The sequence below is a fragment of the Amphiprion ocellaris genome, chromosome 4, assembly GCF_022539595.1.
Source record: "Amphiprion ocellaris isolate individual 3 ecotype Okinawa chromosome 4, ASM2253959v1, whole genome shotgun sequence".
Taxonomy (NCBI): domain Eukaryota; kingdom Metazoa; phylum Chordata; class Actinopteri; family Pomacentridae; genus Amphiprion; species Amphiprion ocellaris.
In genome coordinates, this window is record NC_072769.1 from 37,173,177 (window position 1) to 37,197,851 (window position 24,675).

The 24,675-nt window shown below is 38.8% G+C and overlaps 1 protein-coding gene across 1 annotated transcript in view; it reads left to right on the forward strand.

The window, feature by feature from the left end:
• mad1l1 (mitotic arrest deficient 1 like 1) overlaps positions 1-24,675 on the forward strand; it is a 69,193-nt gene that overhangs the window by 31,168 nt on the left and 13,350 nt on the right. The window contains exons 16-17 of the mRNA XM_023266781.3: positions 4,032-4,263; positions 10,747-10,940. Of these exons, the coding sequence (XP_023122549.1) occupies positions 4,032-4,263; positions 10,747-10,940 (426 nt within the window). The remainder of the gene's footprint in view (positions 1-4,031; positions 4,264-10,746; positions 10,941-24,675) is intronic.

Genomic DNA, 24,675 nt, shown 5'->3' on the forward strand with positions numbered 1-24,675 from the left:
TATCTCAAAATGTGTTTCCATCTGGCTGTGTTTATGTACTTTTTCAGTTTGCGCATAAATAAAAGTCAAAAAAAGTTTAATTACCCAAAGGTTTCTATTCTCGGCTGAGCTACATAATGACTGAAAGAGCAATAGAAAGAGACTTGGCGAATAAACCCTGACGTGCATGAAGTGTATGACTTGCCACACATGCTTATGCTCAACTGAGGAAACCACCAACAGTAAAATGAGGAGAATGTAACATTCCTCAAATCAAAGCATGACTCAAACATAAATGCCACATTTGCATTGCCTCTTCTGATTTCTGTGCCATCTTCCTCTGCAAAGGCATGGTGGAACCTGACTGCTGAAGTTGCACCAACAGCTACTTATCCAAATGCGACCAATTAAATGTTTGCATAATGGTAGAGGATGAAAACTCACATTAATGCACGTTCTTTTGTTTGATTTCTGGAAATTTGTGTGTGATGCATTTGGAATGAAACCTGACTTATACCAAATGTCTACAAATGGTTTGCAGGCACGTAAGTATGCATATTTCTTAAAAAAAAAAAAAAAAAAAACCAAATTCTGTAAGGCTAATTCAGTATTACTAATCACTGATCTGTTTTACTGCTAAAATAAATAGGCTAATCTTTGTTGTACAGGCTGCATTTAATCTTGTACTTTCCCTTTTTTGTTTTCGTCAGCCAGCATAGTCTACATACTAATAAACTACATACAGTGACTAAAAATTTTCAGTTAATTTTTAAACTTTTACATCCCAAAACCAATAACATAAAAAAACTATTTATTTGCATCTTTATCATACCTGAATTCTTCAACAAGTAGACAGGATGGATGGATGGATGGATGGATCTATATACATATATAGATATAGATAAATATGTAAATAATCAATTGCAACAAAGTGCAGTTGTTCTTGAGCCTGTGAACAAAAGCCTGGATTTTTTTTGGAAAGCATTTCTGTGTATGCATTTTACCTCTCATTTCCTCTCCATTCTCTCCCACCAATCACAATCAACACACTCATTCTGATGGTTTTAATGAAACTGCTTCCTGTCTTTGTGATTTAAAATAAGTCTGATCCAGGTTTTATGCCAGACTCACATTTTTGCCAAGCACATTTCAGTATGTCTGTAAAGTGAATGGTTTTAATTCTTGTATTTTTTTTTCATGTGCTATATATTGAGCACTACATATACTTTAAAGATCTATGGATTATTACATGTGAGAAAAAGTACATAGACAAGGACAGGGACACCTTTACGTTTTAACCCTGTGTGCTGTTTTCATCCAAACCAAGACCAAACACTTTATTTGGAGCAGCATCTCTCTTTGCAGTTTCAGTGGGAGTCCACTATCTTCTGGCAGAGTACCATTGCCTCAAAAGGGCCTGAATATAATTATATAGTGATAGTGATAGTTTATATCACTAGTTATTAATATCGCTTCATATGAAAAATTTTCATCTGTATCACCCAGTCCTCGTGATGATCTTCATCCTATGCGCTTCATACTCTGCTTCAAACCACACATTACAGCCTGTGGAAACCAAAATCCCTGAAGCCAGTAATGATTAAAACAAACTCAAATTTAGAGTCTAACGTGGGTATGAGAACATTCAGCTGAGGGGATGGGCAAAGTTTTTGACTTGAGGTTGATCAGTTTCACCAAAAACGAGGTCCTACTGTTTAGTGAAGAGGCGTGGTGTCATAAATCTCACTAGTTCACCGCTTATATTGCCTTTGGTTTGTGTGCAAATGGAAATTAGTGGGTTTATTGGGGAGACTTTTGACAGACTAGCTGTTGGCCAGGCACAGTAACTTCTTGATTCTTGTCAAGACAACGCTGAGGTTTCCAGTCGAGATTTCAGAGTCTTCATAATCCTGCTCTTAAAGTCTCATTGACATTATGGCACTCAAGTTGAGAGTAGAGCTGAAAGTGAGAGGATGCTCTGACTCAGCAGAGCGACATGTATTTGGTGTTCCAATCCAAATAAAATATGGACATCAATTGAAAATATTTAATTTTAACGACTATGGTAATGATGTGAAATATATTTAAAAAAAAAAAACTTGTTTGACTACAGAAAACAGCTTTTGTCATTACTGACACTTCTGTTGGTCTACTTCAGGACTCCATCTAATGCTGTTTTACAATACTGTGCAAGCTTTTTGGCTAAGTCTAAGATGTAGCTGAATCAAAAGTAATGCCATGGATAGTTTTTATCAGTTCACGTCATACAATGTGCAATAAACTGACATACATATAAATGAAATTGACATTTGATGTGACTACTTTTTGGCTTTAAAGTAACACCAATTTTCCTCTCTAGTTTTTGAAGATGCTTTGCTTTTAGGTTTTAAAAGCATCTTAGAGAACTTGCCACAGTTCTTCTGTGGGTTTGGCTCTGTTAGTTTTGACAATTTTTTTTAAATTTTAATCCCAGACTGGCACCATTATGTTGAGAGAAAGACTCTGTGGGAGCCTTACTCTTTGTTGCAGGATTCCTTGTTCCCGCCTCTAAAGATATCTTTATGACTCTGACTATATGTTTGGGTTTGTTGCAAAATACAACAAAACATTTCCATTGGTTGAACCAGTACGCCTCACATTTAGCATGTCAGTCTGTCTGTGTGTTTTTTTTTCCCCATGTGCATTACATTTTAGTTTGGAGATTGTCTGCTCTTTGAGTTGCTGTGGCTTCCTCTGCTGCTCTGGGAATGCTGAACTCCCACTAGTTGCTCTATTAAACTGCGTGCTATGCCCTTTGCTTTGACTCACAGGTGACTCTACAGCTTGGGGCTGGCCTGTAATACTGAGTCACTGCAGTTTGGTGTTCTTTTTCAGCTTTACTTCATGATATTTTGTGTACAAGCTGAGCACTGCATATATACTTGTGACATTTGTTTTCTTGTTCACCATTTGCCCTATTACAGATAATAGTGCATTACAAAATGTGTCTTTTTGGGTGTTTTAATGCCCTAAATGTACTTTATTGGTGTTATTAACATTCTGCTTATGTTTGCTTTTATTAACTAACTTGCAGCGTTCTTTCTCCTGCTGATGCTAAATTATCTAATTTCATTTGATATGCCAGTTGTAAACACTGATGCCACGTATAAGCAAAGTTATTTGGGGTGTCTGGTAGGGCTGAACAATAAATTACTTTTAAATCAAATCGCAATTTGCAACACTGCAATAAGCACACAGAAAGGCTGCAATTTAGGATATATGAGATGTGACCATTAAATAAAGACAATAATGCTGTCTTTCAGCTTTACTGAAGCTTTCCGGGGTTGTGTTCGCTCACCTACTTATTAATTAGTAGCCACATCTTGTGCAGTTTGCAGTGTTGCTGATCCATAATTTAAACTGTTGTGTCAGTGATTTTAGAAAGTCCTCGTCTGGTGTCACTTTTGAAGGTGTTTCATGTGGTTGTGCTGTATCACATGGTTTAAATCTATGACACTTTGAATATTGACTTAAAGCTTGCCTTTAAAAAAAAAATATATATATATATTACACATCAAAGGGGTAACTGCATTACTTACCAGAAAAATTGCAAATACATTTTCCCCATCTTGTCTGCAAAATGTTCAGCCCTAGCATCAGGTCACTTTTGATTTGGAGTAGGGATAACAGATTGCTTCATTTGAGCAGGGTAGGCCAGTAGCCCTCAGTAATTATGAATGCACTGCTGAACTGTCAGTAATAAGCCCACCATTAGCCTCCGCTGCTGGCTCCACACCCATCATTCATGCACATTATCAGCTCTTTTGTGCTGTTCCTCTGTGGGAGTGGGCAGCTTATTACATGGTGTTTTTTCTTTATCCTTTATCATTGTCAGAATAATTTTTAGTCACCTCTAAGTGATCAATGTATGTCACGGCATCCTCTTCATAACGTCATGACACAGAAGGTCACTGCTTACACTTACTATTGCAATGCACTAATAACGTGTGGATGCACCAGTCTGGAGCCCTGAGCTCATCTTAAATGCCTCTGTGTGTCTCTATGTGTTTCAGGGCGACTATGATCCAGTCAAAACCCGAGTTCTCCACCTAAAGATGAACCCCACCACTGCTGCCAAGCAAGAGCGCCAGCAGGAAGTGGAGGCTCTTCGGGAGGAGGTGACATGTCTCAGGGACCTCGTGCGCTCTTTGCAGGGTGGAGGAGCTGTGTTGCATTCACAAGACGACTCCAGTATACACACCACCAGCCTCAGCTTCAGTTTGCCACCATCAAAGGAGGTGCTGGGTAAGATCCACAACACAGACACACTTTTTACAGGCCGGCTTGTACTAAATTGGCTCATTAGCTTGAACTGCCGACTTAATAAAGGAAACAGGTTTGGGTAGCTGCAATGGCTTTTCCATTGTTCATCACATTTCCACTACCATTTGTTTTTTATGGAGCTGAACACAGTTTTCACAGCTGAGGTGAGGGCCAGAGCACACATTATATGAAAAATAAATCTCAGAGAACACAGAATATATTACTTAAGTACACAATAAGAACATGTGCGTAAAAGGGCTTGATAGCTATTGTTTTAAACAAACATCCCTATGCTTGAAATGTTTTGCATGTGCCATAATCATTTCACTCAGTGTGATCGGCTAAATAAGGGTGAGATGAAGCAGAGTTTTATTTGAACACTGTATTATGATTAAACAGTTACTTGTTTTATGGCTTATCGCTTATTCTTACGTGGTTCATTGATGTTTTAGGTCATTTAGGCGTCTGTCTCTTAGGTGAGTGTATGTCAGACAGTCAGAGGCAGGTAGGTGTAGTCATGACAGGGTTAAACGTGTAATCGGAGTTCATGGCAGTTCAGTGACAGAATGACTGTTAGCTAATTTTCTTCGTTGGGCCACAGTGCTCTGCGCTTTCACTGTCTCTCTTGCTTGCTGACACATTCTCATTTTTCTCGCTGTCTTCTCCTTTTCCGACTTGCAGCCTTCTTTTTTCTTTCTGCACTTCCTTTCATTCTTGTCTTCTGTCATTTTCCCTGTCCCTGACACATTCCTTTTCTGTGCCACTTAATTTAATATGAAACAATAATTGAGTTTCTAACCAGTATGCTCAATTTAAACTGTAGTAGATAATGTAGACCTAGGGTGTGATAACTGTTCTTATCTTTACACCACAGTCAATGCAATGGGATGTTGAGAAACGTATCTCGGATCAAATGAATCATTTTAATGGCTCAGAGATAATATAGAAAAGCTTTACTCCATGTACTGGGTTTGATTTCACCTCGCTGTCAGTAATGCTAGAATCTCACCATAGGATTTGAGAGTGCAGTTCAAAAGTTACATATTTAACTTAACTTTTTATTAATAATGTCTTGCAAAAGAAGTGCTTCATACAGCGATAAACTTGTTATTATAGTGTGGCAAAAGTCCCAGATTGCTCCACAAGTAAAGATGTTTTAACAGTACTAAAACTCTTAGTGATAGTACTTGATCTGGTGCTTTAACAGTACTCTTGTTTCTTTTTGTTCTTTTTTTAAGAGAAAAAATGAAACAAATTAAGAATAGCATTAAAATTATTTTGTTTTTTTCATTCTTCAGTTTTAAGTACAAAACTGACACTGATCAGTATTAATAGTTTAGCTTATTTAAACAGCTGGATTTCGTCTTCTCAAATACCAGTTAGAGAAATGGTGAAAATGAAACCAAAATTTATCTGAGACCCTCAATTCTTTGCTTTTCTGAGTGATCTGAAAGTGAAACTGTGATATTTTGAACCATAGTTCAGGTGCTGCTCTGATCATTTCAGACTAAGTTTATCAATGCATGAATGGCTGAACAGTCAGCTGACTAATAGTTGCTTTTAACCATTAGCCTGTGTTTGCATGGTGTAGTGAACTCTGCATGTGGACTCTTGCCTGCTCACATATGGAACATACCTCAGGCATGGAGAGAGAAACTACAAGCCAGGTAGTTGTAACTGTGCATTTCTTTGCCTGTATGTGATGCTCTTTTGCTGAATGTGTTTCTGCTCTTACATACAAAACACTAGTTGCACTTGTGTAACCAAGGTGAGAGCTGCTTCTCATACACTTGCTCAGAGAAGGAGAACTCTGTCCTGGATTGGGAATAGTGAAAATGCATCATATAATGAATTAGAAGCTGAATGGGTGTTGCCCAAAATATTTAAGAAAACATTTGAGTGACCCAGTCATTTAATAATCCAGAAGGAGAAGTGCTGTGGTGTATTTTAGAGAGAAAGTTCACTTCTGGTGAATCCCCTAATTCCAGAGCATCAAAATACTCCAGATAATTCAGTAAGAATCATCGGACCAAATCTGCTCTCAGCTAGTCATTTTAATAGTTTATTTATGATTTCAGAAACACTAAAAAAATCTCTCCAAAGTGTAATATTTTATTTAACTACAGCATTTTATGGTACCAAGGAATGTTTTCATTGTTAGTTGGCTGCCTGCTGACATATGTTGGTAGTTACCTTAATAACTGGAGAGATCACATTTTGCATCGTTTTGGAAAACATTCATGTTGCAGGGATGATATAATAGTCGCTACCGCTAATGCTACATATTAATGAATTGGAGACTACTGCCGGACTAATTCAGCCATACATGTTCAATGTCAAAATCGACTCGGAAGAATAATGGTACAGAAAGCATCACCGATGGTTGACAAGATTTGTTCCTTAGGTTTGTTACATAGAAATCACTGCATGTCTGAATCCATCATTTTTACATGATTATCACTACAATGCTGTTTTTTAAAGGTGGAAATGCTCTAGTGTTGACTACATAATTCACTCATTATGTGTTCTCCAACAAATAAAAAATCATCATGAGGATATATTAACAAACTAAAAAAATACTGATTTTCACTGGAGGGAGTCTTTAAACCGACTGATTCATTGACTCCTACCCAGGTTGAGGACACATCTGTGCACATCCAGTATCATCTGTTTTAGAATTTATCGTGGCCTGTATCATGTTACTATATAATGTTTGCTGGGAGCATCAGTAATCTCGTTACTCAAACGTGATTTTTTTTCAGCAATATGAGCAAATGAATTGCGGGGTTGGAAAAGCTTTAAAAAGATCTAATTGTGTAAGAGTCAACCCCCTGCAGAGAGTCTTCCTACAGCCTCTCTGTAGTCTTCTCTCAATATCGGCTGTATACTGCAGCACGAGCAGTGGCTTTTAACATGTATGGAGTGCATTTGACGTCAGCGGTTGACTTTTAAGAGTAGATCGGGAGTTATGGAAGAAATATTTGCTCCTTCTCTTTGGTGCCCAAGGTTGCAACCTAGTAGGTCTATCCCAATCCAAAAGTTGTCCATGTTTGTGATCATGACAGTCGCATCAAGATTTTTGTCAGTTATAATATTTCGTGCAAATATAAAATTCTTTCAATTTCTCAAAACCATGTGAAGATTTTTGAACAGTATCAGTAGTGACACTGATACTAAAGTGGCAGCTTTTTGTTTGTCCCGGTTTTTCTGAATACAATATCTGAGGAATGCTTTGAAAGAGTTTCTTCAAATTTGTTTCAGTTCACTTGGATTCAAGGATGAACTGATTAGATGTTGGTTGTCAAAAGTCAAGGTCACTGTGACCTCACATGTATCCTGTCATTATAAATACAGTATATCAGGAACGCCTGGAGGGAATTTCACTACATCTGGCACAAATGATGACTTAGACTCAAGAATGAGCAAATGAGAATTTGGTAGTCAAAGGTCACTGCATGCTCATAACTCAAGAATTCATCGGCTAATTAAGACTAAAATTTTCCACACGTCTAATATGATAAAACGATGAAGTGATGACATTTTATATCCTAAAAGTCAAAGGTCAGAGTCCCTGTGACACATAATGTTCTGCAGAGACTCTTTTCTGTTCATTATTCAACACCATCAAAAGAAGAGCATAAGGGGATATTTCACATTTGGTGAGATATTGAATCAGTGACACCAATCTTAGGTGCCCAGCTTGAAACTGTTTGATTATGTAGATCTTCTGTGCTGCTGGGTTGAGGATGCTGGAGAATTTTCTGAATATAACTGCAAGGCTCATTTCTTTAAACATATACAAGTGCATACTGTGGGAATAGTTCAGTTTAGGGTGGCACGGTTGTAGTCAAAATAATATTTATGATTATTTTAATCGAGATTGTGAATAGTTATTACAATTATTCATTGATTTTAGTGTAAATCCTAAATGTGAAGCATAAATGAAATTGTACCAGAAATGCTGCGCTTGCTGAACATCTATTGATTAATAGATACAGTATCTATTAGTATCACACTACAAGGTACCTGTTCGTTAAACGTCTCACATGCAAGCTACAGTAGATACTTGCTACACAGCTGCACACAGAAAAGGCCCCAGTCTTAGCAATCAGTTACTGCAACTACTCAGACAGGTGTGAGGCTAAAAATGACTTTGAAAGGAGTGAAATAAGACAAATAATTCTAGTGTCAGATTTACTAAAGTTGAAAGCAAATAATGTATTCCACTACTTTATCTTTTGAGTTTTCTATGAGTGCAGCATGTAAAATGTAAATGTTGCAGTTGAACAAGTTCATTTAATTGTGGGAAGCCATGTTTGCAAATAGTATTTGATTTATTGTACAGCCCTAGTTCAGGTTGAAGAATAAGTAGGCAAAAGCATGTAATGAAGAAGCTTTTTCAGCAGAGGAATTTTCTTGACAACCTTTTTTCCCCAGTCTTAGTGTACCCAGATCTATTGAGAACAATTAAGGGCAAAAGTCAGAAGTCAGTAACTTTGTAAAATAAAAAAAAAAATAAATAAATAAATCAAAAGTTGGTGTTTTAAAAAAAGAAAAGCTTACTGCTTACTCTATATATTGGCACAACTTTGTGTGCACTTGTGCATATTTGTCTTTCTTATCGCACAGGTAATGGCATGTCCATGTCATTGTGTCAACATCAGTGTTTCTACATGTTAGAGTAAATGCAGGTGTTTCTGAAACTTGAGAATTGCAAGTCATTTCCAGGGCAATTTGATGACTGTCATAAAGTGACAGTTTTGTCACAGTCCTGAAGTCTTGAGACAGTATTTATCAGCACTGACTGACACTTGACAGGAGCCCAGGAGACAGACAGACACAGAGACCGACACACTCTGACTCTTAAGTTTATACTTTCCAGCCATTCACTTGTTTAATAATGACAGATAGAACATAATAGGCTAAGATGTTTGAAGAGAAGATGATGTGTAAAAATAATTATCAATCACAGGAGGGTTAGAAGCCTGGGCAGTGAAAATGCGCTAACTGCTCTTGAAGCTATGTGTGACAGTGCAGGGTAATAAGTGAATAGCAGTTGTGGTAAGTAAGGTATAATTCTCTGTAGGTGGACATAAGAGCAACTTAAAGGCTTTTGACTGTTAAAAATTCACCAAATGCTTAGCTTTTCAGAGGTGCTAAGTAATCCTTTTAACTGCCTTGATCACTTTGTTTTTCTCTTCTAATTCTCTGTCTGGTGCTTCTGTCTGTTTTTTTTTTTCTAGTATTTCTAATATTTTTAACTCGGACAGAAATGAGAAATGTAATTTGGTAACTCTAATTTACATGTTGATACTCACTGCTATTTAATCAGATCAATCTGTCCACCTTTTAGTGTTGTGTTGAGAGAGAATGCACTCTTTCTGGGTCAGATCAAAGGTTTCAAATTAGATAAATTTTTGGAAGTCATACAAATAGCGATTAAATGTTGTTGACTCCTGATGACTCCAATATCAATGGTGATGCCAGCAGTACTAGAGACTATGCTCGGTGTGGATAAAAGCTTGTCCTAGCTCTCTGACTTTGTGGTCTAATGGTTCCATAGTGCATATATCAATCTGTTAAGTGAACAGTAATGACAGCAACTGAGTAAAGGTCTGCCTCTTTGTAGTTTTACTGTATGCTTACACTACAGTACACAACAGCACACCAATGTACAATATCATTTTACAGTAATTTTCATGTGATCGTGCTATGGAAATCACAGGTGTGTTCTGTGTAATTTCGAATTGTTCTAACTTATGTCACTTTTGTAAACTATTTTTGATTGTTCATAAAAGGAAATTCTCACCCTGTCTACTTAGACATAATGCAATTATTGAGAGTGATACAACTAGAATCATTTTGCATTTAACAGACCCAAGGGTGTACTCACTTCTGTTACAAGTGAATATATCCATGCGCATTCCCACACTCTCATGCATAACCCCTTTATCTTTTTCCATTATTGATACTTTTGTAAGTACCCCCCTCCATAACAAGTAATTTCTCCTCAGATGAACTCATTTCTCTGACTTTCTAAATCAAGTCTTCAGATTAAAGTAATTATCACAAATTGATGTTCAACAAATTAAAGTCAAACCCATTGGTTTTCTGCTCTCTAGGATTGTCTCTGCTCCCAGGTAGGAGATACAGCTGACTGCTTTAGTCATCACTACACACTGTGCATTATGGTATTTTGTAGACCCTAAGTGAGCAGATGGACTGCTGCAGGGAGTGTATAGTTGAGATGGAGCCGTCCATCTATGCTGCATGAGCTTAGTGAGTTGAGTATGTGCTTGTGGAAAAAGTCTTGCGCATGTGGCTGAGTATTAAGCATGGGCTGTCTGAGTCACATATGTATTTAAAGAATGATGATATAAAAATATAACCAACCATGTGTACTGTACATTCCAGACTAGCATCAAAATTGTATGTGTATTTTTCCAACTTTTGTGTATGTTGCAGATCTACGTAAACAGATGGAGAGCTCAGAGCTTAGGAACCAGAGGCTCAAGGAGGTGTTCCAGAGAAAGATTCAGGAGTTCCGCACAGTCTGCTACGTCCTGACCGGCTACCAGATCGATATTACCACCGAGAACCAATACAGGCTCACCTCGGTCTATGCAGAACAAATGGATGACTCATTGCTCTTCAAAAAGGTATGTAGACTTTCCAGTAAAAGCTGGGCAATGTGGCCACAATCAAATATCACAGTGGTTTTGACTCATACTCCAATGTTAAAATAAAATCATGTGCATTCAAAGACTCAAACAATATGTTACATAACCTAGAAAAACACAGACTGAAACTAAATCACAATATTGCCATAACCAAAATCATATATATCCAGTCTCAAACATTGATATCGGTATTATCAGTGTTTTTTTTGGCTTTGTGTACCTGCACACTTGATTAGATCAGATTGGATTGCAAGTCGGTATGAGCCGCTGGCAGTGTGCATCTCTATAAGCGCATGCACAGTGATCATTAAACAGAAGTGTGAAGCTAAAATGAGCACACTGTCAACATTCAAAATTCCTACAGGCTGTAGCATCTGTGGGAGTGCTGATATCTGTCTCAGTGAGCTCTTCCACAAACGCTTGAGGAAGTGTGAATTTGACCTTGCAAGGTGTTTTTTTTTCCTTTTTACTGTATACCCCACATCCAAGTTTATGCACCATTATGCCACGTTATAGCTTTGTGCCTGAATTAGCCATGCAGTGAGAGGAACACTGTGCCAACAGAGACCCTTCTTTGCTGTGTGTTTTGAATGTGTGTGAATGCAGGAATATGTGCGCATTTGTGTGTGTTTGTGTGTGTGAGAGGAAGAGAGTGATGACTGGGCAGTGTTACAGGACTAGGCTGCATTAATCGATCACCACTCCCCATACACTCATTGAATGGGCTAAATGAAAACTGTGTGTGACTGTCCCTCAGCTGTTCAGCAAATCCTTTTCTTAACGGAAAAAGCATCCTGTTGTGCTCCCTTTGCACTTACCTCTTTGTCTCTTTTCTTCCCTTCATCTCTTCATCCAGCCCTGCTGTAGTCTTTCCCTCTTTATCTCTCCTTGTATATCTGTCTCTCTGTTAATCTGATCTGAGTGTGTAGCAGCGTCTAATTGCCATATTGTTGATGTGTTGTGTTATGGTATGGGGCCTCTCGCTAGAACAGAAACTGTGGAGAATCCATACTGGTAAGGTAGAAGGCTGCTTTATTATCTTGGCAGGTAATTACTGTGTTCAAGTGTTAGATGATTGCGACTGGTCGTTAGTGCCTTGCTCATGGATTCACACGAATGCTGGTAAAATAGAGAATAACATAAAAATATGAAACGGGATTAAATGGTGTTTTTGTACATGCACGTGTTTTTTTCTTGCTTGTGTGTCCAATCTGCTCCATCGAACCCACCTGCGACCCTGCCAGAAGAGATAATTCACTGTCAATATTTATTAACCTCAGACTCTGTCCATAAAACACACACACACACACACACACACACACACACACACACACACACACACACACACACACACACACACACACACACACACACACACACACACACACACACACACACACACACACACACACACACAATCGTAACACTCTCATGGTGCGCACTGTCACACTCAAATGCACACATACTTGCTCCAATCTCAACGCTGTCACACCACACAGCACCTCCTACCACCTCACCCTCCCTGCATCGGTTGCACATGCATACAGATGTACAAAGCTGCACACACACATACCCAAAGCAGATGCTTACACCTTCAGTATTAGTATTCAGGGTGTTCACCGCTGCCAGTGTGTATGACATGCACGCCTAGTGGCCTATGGGAACAGAAACGCCTGTACTACTAATGGAATACGATGCTCACTCACACTTGCACACACACACATAAAAGAACACCCGCGCTTAAAGAAACACACACAAATACACATGAATATAATATGTACATCACGCATTACATTCCTTTCAAGTGTGTGCACGAGTTTAATCTGGGTACGAGAATATCAGTGAACTAATTGTAGGATGAGGCAGGGGTAAGTGGAGAGAATATGGGGGATTTTGAACAGGAAGCATAGAAGTCTTTACAAATAGGATTCTAATGTTATTCACCTCAGCAACAGGGTTGCCAGATAATCCTGCTAATATTCCACTCTTGCAGCGGCACTTAAATCCCCCTCCTATGGTGTAAGCTGTTTAACCTGCAACAGTCCCGTCCCCACTCTCTTTCTCATGCATTCATTACTGTATGACTCACTCTCATTCAAATGTTTCTTCACTCTGTAATTGTATTCATTGTTCAGCCTTTTAAAGATTCCATATGGTGAAAATCCATTCTTATTGTGTTTTTATTTTTTTCATTTGTGTTTTTCTTTTGTGTTGTATGAAGTGGGAGGTGTACAATAAGAATGGTAAGAATATTAACATGCCTTTCCTCAAGCCCACCAGCAACTAAATAGCCTCTCAGCTTTACAAGCCAGCGAAATTCTTCGTGTCTATGTAAAACTACTTCAAAAAGGTTTCGGCCTCACCCAGAAACAAGTGGTGTCAGTCACATTTTAGGGCATGACTATGTACTATAAAACCATTTCTGTCCATTAAAACTCAAATGTTTGAAGCAATCAAAGAATAAAGTAGAGGAAAGATTTGAGCTGGCTGCTGTTGCTCCAGGACTAAAAGTCCGTCCACACAGAACAGGAGGCAGAAGCAGCCAAATGTGGCTTTGAACTCTTGAACCCTGAACCTTACTCACCCAAACTGCACCGTCTGACTTCTGTTTCCCAAAATGAAATCCTCTTGAATATTTGCCATTTTCAGCGTGATTATGAAATCATCCATGCTTTTGAGGAGAATCTGGAGGCTCAAGATGTGACTTTCTTTTGTGAAGGGATGGTGAAGCCTGAACATGGGTGGACCAGGTGCATGAAAGTCAAAGGAGAAACCGGCAGTCGTGACGCTAAAATTTTCCATACACCTTCCCCATCACCGTCCAATTCCTCAGAATGAGCCATTCTAAAGGAATGGAGAGCTGCTTCTGTTAACTGTAAAAATCTCAGCCACAAGCAAAGCATACCAAATACTGTGCTGTTGGCTACAAGAATATTTATGCACTTCCAGCATCTGTAGAACTGAATTCCTAGTGGATCACCTTTTTTAAATTGATGAAAACATCCCCTCAACAATAGGAAAATCCTTATTGTTAGCACCTTGCACGGGTACTGTGGCTAACTTTACCATTAGATTTTTACACATTATCAAATGTTAGAGCTCTTTGGAAGTTCTAATGCTGAAGGACATTAAGAAATGCTGGAAAGAGTGATTTAGCAACTAATAAAACAATGACTGGATATGCCCCACTCTGTCAGTCACTGAATAGAGCAGAAGCAGAGAGTCTTCTTCCTGAAGGGGGTTGTAAAGTTAAACAAATACTAAAGGACAAAGTATTGTAAAACAGTAAAATGTTCTGCCTGTAATTCATGTCTTTGTTGTTGTGAATGTTAAGGGACCAAAAAGGAAGTTATTTTCATTATATATATTTTAAATTAATTGGCCAATTAATCAGTTGTAGGAATTTTTTTCTGCCAAATATTAGAATCAAATCAAAAAATCCATATCTGTCTGGCCCTACTAAACAGCACGTTGGCGCTCTTGGTGGGAAATTTGAATACAAAAAACAAAAAACAAAAACAAGACGACACAGTCGACCAACATACAGTAATATGCAGACTCTGCAGGAAGGAGATTTCTTTTCACCGAAGCACTTCCAGCTTAAAGTACCACCTTTACGCAATTCTAACATGAACCTTTAAAGGTGTTTAATAAACACCTTAAGTGCATATATATTCTTTTCTTTCTTGAGTCTGTTTGCGCATGCAAAATGAAACGCAATTAATATAGATTAAAAATGAATGATATTTAATCGTGATGAATTGAAATTAATCCACAGCAACCCAGTGATTAATCTGATAAACTATTTTAATCGTTTGACAGCGCTAATTTTTTTTCTTTGTATTTTACCGTTCAACTGCTGGAGCATCCTGATTACCATAGCATAGTGAAACTCCTTTTCAGAATTGCTAAATTAACCACATCATTACAACTTTGAAAATGTAGATAGTATTTCTTCATTCTGGTCAACAGAATTGCTTCTACACATCCAAGTGGCATGGCTAGAGGGCTGGTGATGTTAGTCAGCTGTCAGTCAATCTGTCCAACACTGGCCAAAAGTGAACTACTGTCACAAGTATCAGGTGAAGTAACTTCAAATTTGACAGACATTTATGATCCTCAGAGACTGAATCCATGACTACTCATCCAGAACCACTTACAGAGCAAAATTACTGCTAACTGCACAATACTTAAAGTGCATTATGATATAATTTCACTATATTGTTCATCTTAGTGGAAATCTAACTTTCTCTAGACATAAGCTACACCATAAAGACTCTAACAGTAACATACAATACAGTACATCAAAAACAAACATAACATGTATAGCTTGAATAACTCTTTACTAAAGACATAAGTAGTAAAAATATAAATGTACGACTAAAAAAAATGTGTTATCAGAGCTTTGGTTAGCAACAATAATAAATATTATTATATTGTCAGCTTCCAGTCTACCTTGTGATTGGCACTAACACAGCCAGCTGGCAGGCTTTACGTATGCTAATCTCAGCATGTTACCATGGTGATATGTTAAGTGTATAGTCTGATAGTCCTGTTGAAACTTCCCGAGTTTTTTTTTATTGCAGTGAGTTTATCTTCTGTTTAAGCAAAATACACACACCCACAGCATTTGCCGTTAAATATTTTTTTAATTTTGTAAAAGAGAAGTCAAAAGGAATCTCATTGTGTTGGCACCTCAGAACTTTTGTTTTTGATCAGTTTTACAGAATCAAGTCAGAAACCTGATTGTGTGATTCTTTTAACAACTGGTTGTAAAATGGTGGGAGATCAAAAGTTGTGGTTGTCAAAGTCGACTGTATCTGTGGGGCTCTTTTAGTATTCTGTAAATAATAACCAATGCACCACAAAAGCTACTTAGCTGCAGATAGTTTATGTGGAGAAATGCTGTTTGTCAATTAATAATGGATTAATGCTATGTTAAAATAACTATGAAGCCAGAAGATTTTAAAAGGGAAAGTGTGCAGAAAGTGTTTTTGTGTATTACCCTGACTTGTGTGTGTGTTTGTGTATGTAATTGATATTTTTAGCTCACCCCTAGGTGAGAGGGCTGATTAGCATCAGTGATTAGGTATTCATGAGCTCTGCTAATCAGCGAGACAAACACCTTAACTGTGTGAGTGAGTGAGCTATTTGAACATTTTTCTTCCTGAAGTTTCAAGGAGAAGGAGGTACTGCTTGCATGTTTCATTAACATTTGTGAATTTAAAAACTTGAGATAAACACAAACTGGGCTGCACAGTGGCTCGGTGGTTAGCACTGTTGCCTCATAGCTAGAAGATCCCCAGTTTGCGTCCCGGCCTGAGCCTGTGAGCTTTCTGTGTGGAGTTTGCATGTTCTCCCTGCGCATGCATGGGTTTTCTCCGGGTACTCTGGCGTCCTCCCACAGTCCAAAAACATGCATCCATCCATCCATCCATCCATCCATCCATCCGTCCATCCATTATCTACACACTGCTCAATCCTCACTAGGGTCGTGAGGGGGCTGGAGTCTATCCTAGCTGACTCAAGGTGAAGGCAGGCGACACCCCGGATAGATCGCCAGTCTGTCGCAGGGCCACATATACAGACAATCACACTCGCATTCACACCTACAGGTAATTTAGAATAATCAATTAACCTCAGCATATTTTTGGACTGTGGGAGGAAGCCGGAGAACCTGGAGAAAACCCACGCATGCACAGGGAGAACATGCAAACTCCATGCAGAAAGATCCCGAGAAGAGTCCAAAAACATGGTGAGGTTAATTAGTGATTCTAGATTGTCTGTCGGTGTGAATGGGAGTGTGCTTGTTTCTCTGTGTAGCCTTGCGATGGACTGGTGACATGTCCATGGTGTCCCCTGCTTTCGGTCTAAGTCAGTGTGATGTCACATGATAGTTTGTTGGCAGCAATTAGCTTGCACCATAGCCAAAATGTGACATGTTTGTGTTTTGTTTTTTTGGTACGAATTACCTCCGCGGTGTTAAAGAAATAGTATTTCAATTTATTATATTAGCGTAGCGGCTAGAGACATGCAGTAGCTCAAATGAGGCAGTGCATGTCAAAGTTTCCTATCAAATTAGATTCCACTTGTGATGGACCTATGGGGCGTCCTGTGGGTCAGATGAGGCCTTGTTGTAGGAAGTAAGTGACTTTCTTGTGTATGTGCAAAAGTAATGCGACCACCTCGTAGCCGCAGGCACTGTGACGTGCATGTCGAGTTACTACAATCAGCCATAAAGAATTTAGAGAAGCCTGAACTTCAATATAGCCCTTATCCAAAGTTGTGCACCATGTTTGTTGCCTCAATGAGGAAAATAGAGGCCTGGCTCATGCAATGTTAGAGCACTGTCTCTGCTCATCACTGCAGAGTTTGTCCAGGCAGTAAGTGTAGCTAGAGTTGTCAGCAGGCTTGAGTGAAGACCCTTAGCCTAAAACCAGAGGTCTTCTTACCATGGTTCGGAGCTGCAGATCTGGAAGGGTAACCCTAGGCTCCTTTTATACTTGCTAGCAACTTTTTTTAAGAGTTGGGGCTTGGGGCTTATTGTGTTAAGAACAATGAGACTTAACTAACTTGTTACAGTTAACCTGAATGCATCTGTTTCGGGCAAATTTACTCAGAGGTGATTCTGTTCAGGAATTAAGCCAATCGACCTCTTTGCAGGGAAAAGCCAAGAACAATCCTTCATCCTGGCTATGTTTTGATTTAGAGTGCAACAGAAAAGCCCCCTGTTCATAGGGGGTTTGTTGTGCTTTTCTAAGAGAGAAAAGTGAGGGATAGTGGTGCACTGCCCTACAATGAAATAAGTGTTTACCCATTTTAAATACTAAAAAAATAGAAAATCAATATGTGGTGGCCGTTGTTGATAGTTTGGTCGGCCGCCACAAATACACTGATTTATGGCAAACACTGAAGCCTAAAAATGTTTTCAGTTCATTATGAGACTGGCAGGGCAAATCAGGCCATGGCGGGCTGCCACATTCTTGGTAATTAATGGGAAACATTACTTTTGTCAGATAAATTCTGAGATTGAGGTTCATGTTGTTCTTATTTATAGCTGAGTTGATCAACTAAGTTGAGTCAGATCAGTTTAAACAGTAAGAGTAGACAATCAAGTCTTACAAGTTGTGTCTCCCTGTAAGTAATCTCCCAAAGCAGACCCACTGCTGGGCTTAAACACCTCTGCTATTGATTAGCTCATTAACAAATAAACAAACACGCACAGAACTCTGCTCTCCATAGCAGTCGTAAAAAACTTCTCAATGTTCTCTGTCGACTGACTTTTTTTTTGTTGCTTTTTTCATTTCTTTCCTTCTCTCCTTTGCTCTCTCTTCCTTGTCTTTGCTTACTAATGAAAGGAAAAGAAAATGTCTCAGGCCAGCTCACTGAAACATACTCCCAATTAACTGTCAACCCTCTCACCAGAGAGATGGAGTGAAAGAAAAATGTATGGAGAGAATGTGGATGGTAGGTGATACATGGGCCGAGTTGGAGCAATGAAAAAATACCTTTTGAAAAAGCAAAATAATTTGTGTGAGAGTGGGCGAATAAAGAGCACAGTTAATAAAGTACAGTTTATGAACACTGTCGAGTCTTAATGACCTGTCTCTGTTTTATCAGCCACTTGGGAATGATTAACACCATACGAATGTGTATTTGCCTGTGTGTCTGTGTGTGTGAGACAAATTGTAAGCCATCTCTCCTTGAATAGCTTAGTCATTTGTCTGTTATAGCTTAATTTTAAAACAACTTTAAAGCCCAGCTTGACTGGCAGGGAAGCTGGTGGATAAATCAGTGGGACCCAGCAGAGCTAGTAGCCACTCCTTGTCACCCAGTGATAAGCCTGTTATCCTTTCCTCTTTTCTGACCAGTCAGATTTAATGGCCGTGTCAAATCGTTTTTTTTGTAGCTGACAGTGTAACAGCTACTTAAAATGATAAGGACCAATAAAGGTGGTGTATTTTCTTTTTCAACCATTTTTATTGATTAGAAAATAAAGTGGAGAGAGGCAGCTCTTTTTAAAGTGAATGCCAGTTACCACACATTTGTTGTCCACAACAACACTATTGACAACACTCAGCAGGATGTAAAAAATATCAATACAGCTGTTTTTTAACAAGGAGAACAGTTAGAAAATAGTCCTATTTATCATCAAGGTTATGCCTGCGTTTTGCCTTTTCTAACTCTTGAAACGGAGATACACCAATACCAATTTTTTCATGTCAAGTCCAAGTATTTAGATTTAGGTACTTATTTATACCAAGTGCTTACATAAATACTAACAATAGTGCTGAATTTTTGCCATTAACACTGCAATTATCAAAAAAGTGCAGATACTGCACCTGCTTTACCTTGGCTGGTATGTGAGCCCCAAAACTGCTCTGCTTGTAGTACAAGTAGCATGAAATCCTCATCAGTCAACTGTGCTGTTAAGCTGCTGAGAAATGTCAGCAGTGATGCTGAAACGTGTTGTAATGGGCTACAAATGGGATTTTTCACAAAGTCGTGCACTTTTGGTAAGACAGCTTATCTGATACGGTGATGGCTGGCATCTCATACTTGGGCTTCATCACACTGAAAAGGCAAAGCAGCGATCTCCACTTGGTTATCAAGAGCAGTGTATTGGTTAAGAGCTTCTAGCCTGTTTTTAGTTACCATTACACTGAAGGAAATGAGTGCATGTCTGAAAAGGGCTTCTGTTATTTTTTTAATGCCTTCGGCTTGTCTCTAGATGTGAGGTTAGACTGCAAAGTTTGTTGTTGTCTATCAAAACGAGCATTGATAAACACCTTGGAGCATGTGTTGTGTTGGGTCTTAGATGAATTGGGTTGAAGGTTTTATGAAATTGCTTGTGTTAAACAAATCTTTTGTACTGTTCCTCTTGACAGCTTATCAGAGCAAATTGTTAATTACCTTTGTGAATTTTGCTTATCCTAAGAACTGAGTCACCTTTGCATACCTGCTTTACCAACGTGTTAACCTAATGTTACTGGAAAGTGTTATCATGCGGTCTAATTAGAGGCTAATTATACAGTTTTGTTGACACCACGCATGGGCACACATTTTTATCCAAACAACAAAAGTAGTTACTGTAACATCAGCAAAGATCCATTCAGGTAGGCAGAACATTCCTCTCTAATTACACGATGAACATGCGTGAGTACATAGGCTTGACGAGTTTTCATGATATAAATTTGGTGGCGTTGCCATGTGCCATTGCCCTGTTCATTTGCACATTCATAGTACAGTCATGAGTCAAATCTTAGAAGAGTTGGGGTTTTTTTTCCAACTATTTTTAATCTTTTAATGCAGTATAAATCAGAAATCAAACTAAATGCTACCTTCTAAATTAAATTTCTGACACCTTGTTTGATACTTACTCTGTTGGTTGATAAACGTTCCCTTAAAGCCCCTTCAGTAGGGCTTAGAAAAATATTATTGGATGAATGAGGAGACTTTCAGTACCACTTCAATAAATGTCGCCTCCATCTTCAGTTAACATGTCCAGCTTATTGCTGACTCAGTTTGCCATTGTACATTATCAGGCTTCTTCCATGAATACTGTACCATCTGTAGTCCTTTGGGAAGATAATTCTACTCTCGCTGTAGCACTGTAGTATGCCTATTTTTAGCTGAATCTGATGAAACAAGGTCAAGATGCAGATTTAAGACCAGTGAGTTACAAGAAATCTTTCAAGATAATGCTGAGCCATTTTGAGTATGAGGAGAAATGTTTGTGTTCTTTACGCTCAAAAAATTCTGTGCAAAATGGAACACTTGGACATTATGCCTTTTATTCCTGTTGTACATCGTTTCTGTCATCTAAAATTTCACTCAAGGTGAAGGCAGGCGACACCCCGGATAGATCGCCAGTCTGTCGCAGGGCCACATATACAGACAATCACACTCGCATTCACACCTACAGGTAATTTAGAATAATCAATTAACCTCAGCATATTTTTGGACTGTGGGAGGAAGCCGGAGAACCTGGAGAAAACCCACGCATGCACAGGGGAGAACATGCAAACTCCATGCAGAAAGATCCCGAGAAGAGTCCAAAAACATGGTGAGGTTAATTAGTGATTCTAGATTGTCTGTCGGTGTGAATGGGAGTGTGCTTGTTTCTCTGTGTAGCCTTGCGATGGACTGGTGACATGTCCATGGTGTCCCCTGCTTTCGGTCTAAGTCAGTGTGATGTCACATGATAGTTTGTTGGCAGCAATTAGCTTGCACCATAGCCAAAATGTGACATGTTTGTGTTTTGTTTTTTTGGTACGAATTACCTCCGCGGTGTTAAAGAAATAGTATTTCAATTTATTATATTAGCGTAGCGGCTAGAGACATGCAGTAGCTCAAATGAGGCAGTGCATGTCAAAGTTTCCTATCAAATTAGATTCCACTTGTGATGGACCTATGGGGCGTCCTGTGGGTCAGATGAGGCCTTGTTGTAGGAAGTAAGTGACTTTCTTGTGTATGTGCAAAAGTAATGCGACCACCTCGTAGCCGCAGGCACTGTGACGTGCATGTCGAGTTACTACAATCAGCCATAAAGAATTTAGAGAAGCCTGAACTTCAATATAGCCCTTATCCAAAGTTGTGCACCATGTTTGTTGCCTCAATGAGGAAAATAGAGGCCTGGCTCATGCAATGTTAGAGCACTGTCTCTGCTCATCACTGCAGAGTTTGTCCAGGCAGTAAGTGTAGCTAGAGTTGTCAGCAGGCTTGAGTGAAGACCCTTAGCCTAAAACCAGAGGTCTTCTTACCATGGTTCGGAGCTGCAGATCTGGAAGGGTAACCCTAGGCTCCTTTTATACTTGCTAGCAACTTTTTTTAAGAGTTGGGGCTTGGGGCTTATTGTGTTAAGAACAATGAGACTTAACTAACTTGTTACAGTTAACCTGAATGCATCTGTTTCGGGCAAATTTACTCAGAGGTGATTCTGTTCAGGAATTAAGCCAATCGACCTCTTTGCAGGGAAAAGCCAAGAACAATCCTTCATCCTGGCTATGTTTTGATTTAGAGTGCAACAGAAAAGCCCCCTGTTCATAGGGGGTTTGGTTGTGCTTTTCTAAGAGAGAAAAGTGAGGGATAGTGGTGCACTGCCCTACAATGAAATAAGTGTTTACCCATTTTAAATACTAAAAAAATAGAAAATCAATATGTGGTGGCCGTTGTTGATAGTTTGGTCGGCCGCCACAAATACACTGATTTATGGCAAACACTGAAGCCTAAAAATGTTTTCAGTTCATTATGAGACTGGCAGGGCAAATCAGGCCATGGCGGGCTGCCACATTCTTGGTAATTAATGGGAAACATTACTTTTGTCAGATAAATTCTGAGATTGAGGTTCATGTTGTTCTTATTTATAGCTGAGTTGATCAACTAAGTTGAGTCAGATCAGTTTAAACAGTAAGAGTAGACAATCAAGTCTTACAAGTTGTGTCTCCCTGTAAGTAATCTCCCAAAGCAGACCCACTGCTGGGCTTAAACACCTCTGCTATTGATTAGCTCATTAACAAATAAACAAACACGCACAGAACTCTGCTCTCCATAGCAGTCGTAAAAAACTTCTCAATGTTCTCTGTCGACTGACTTTTTTTTTGTTGCTTTTTTCATTTCTTTCCTTCTCTCCTTTGCTCTCTCTTCCTTGTCTTTGCTTACTAATGAAAGGAAAAGAAAATGTCTCAGGCCAGCTCACTGAAACATACTCCCAATTAACTGTCAACCCTCTCACCAGAGAGATGGAGTGAAAGAAAAATGTATGGAGAGAATGTGGATGGTAGGTGATACATGGGCCGAGTTGGAGCAATGAAAAAATACCTTTTGAAAAAGCAAAATAATTTGTGTGAGAGTGGGCGAATAAAGAGCACAGTTAATAAAGTACAGTTTATGAACACTGTCGAGTCTTAATGACCTGTCTCTGTTTTATCAGCCACTTGGGAATGATTAACACCATACGAATGTGTATTTGCCTGTGTGTCTGTGTGTGTGAGACAAATTGTAAGCCATCTCTCCTTGAATAGCTTAGTCATTTGTCTGTTATAGCTTAATTTTAAAACAACTTTAAAGCCCAGCTTGACTGGCAGGGAAGCTGGTGGATAAATCAGTGGGACCCAGCAGAGCTAGTAGCCACTCCTTGTCACCCAGTGATAAGCCTGTTATCCTTTCCTCTTTTCTGACCAGTCAGATTTAATGGCCGTGTCAAATCGTTTTTTTTGTAGCTGACAGTGTAACAGCTACTTAAAATGATAAGGACCAATAAAGGTGGTGTATTTTCTTTTTCAACCATTTTTATTGATTAGAAAATAAAGTGGAGAGAGGCAGCTCTTTTTAAAGTGAATGCCAGTTACCACACATTTGTTGTCCACAACAACACTATTGACAACACTCAGCAGGATGTAAAAAATATCAATACAGCTGTTTTTTAACAAGGAGAACAGTTAGAAAATAGTCCTATTTATCATCAAGGTTATGCCTGCGTTTTGCCTTTTCTAACTCTTGAAACGGAGATACACCAATACCAATTTTTTCATGTCAAGTCCAAGTATTTAGATTTAGGTACTTATTTATACCAAGTGCTTACATAAATACTAACAATAGTGCTGAATTTTTGCCATTAACACTGCAATTATCAAAAAAGTGCAGATACTGCACCTGCTTTACCTTGGCTGGTATGTGAGCCCCAAAACTGCTCTGCTTGTAGTACAAGTAGCATGAAATCCTCATCAGTCAACTGTGCTGTTAAGCTGCTGAGAAATGTCAGCAGTGATGCTGAAACGTGTTGTAATGGGCTACAAATGGGATTTTTCACAAAGTCGTGCACTTTTGGTAAGACAGCTTATCTGATACGGTGATGGCTGGCATCTCATACTTGGGCTTCATCACACTGAAAAGGCAAAGCAGCGATCTCCACTTGGTTATCAAGAGCAGTGTATTGGTTAAGAGCTTCTAGCCTGTTTTTAGTTACCATTACACTGAAGGAAATGAGTGCATGTCTGAAAAGGGCTTCTGTTATTTTTTTAATGCCTTCGGCTTGTCTCTAGATGTGAGGTTAGACTGCAAAGTTTGTTGTTGTCTATCAAAACGAGCATTGATAAACACCTTGGAGCATGTGTTGTGTTGGGTCTTAGATGAATTGGGTTGAAGGTTTTATGAAATTGCTTGTGTTAAACAAATCTTTTGTACTGTTCCTCTTGACAGCTTATCAGAGCAAATTGTTAATTACCTTTGTGAATTTTGCTTATCCTAAGAACTGAGTCACCTTTGCATACCTGCTTTACCAACGTGTTAACCTAATGTTACTGGAAAGTGTTATCATGCGGTCTAATTAGAGGCTAATTATACAGTTTTGTTGACACCACGCATGGGCACACATTTTTATCCAAACAACAAAAGTAGTTACTGTAACATCAGCAAAGATCCATTCAGGTAGGCAGAACATTCCTCTCTAATTACACGATGAACATGCGTGAGTACATAGGCTTGACGAGTTTTCATGATATAAATTTGGTGGCGTTGCCATGTGCCATTGCCCTGTTCATTTGCACATTCATAGTACAGTCATGAGTCAAATCTTAGAAGAGTTGGGGTTTTTTTTTCCAACTATTTTTAATCTTTTAATGCAGTATAAATCAGAAATCAAACTAAATGCTACCTTCTAAATTAAATTTCTGACACCTTGTTTGATACTTACTCTGTTGGTTGATAAACGTTC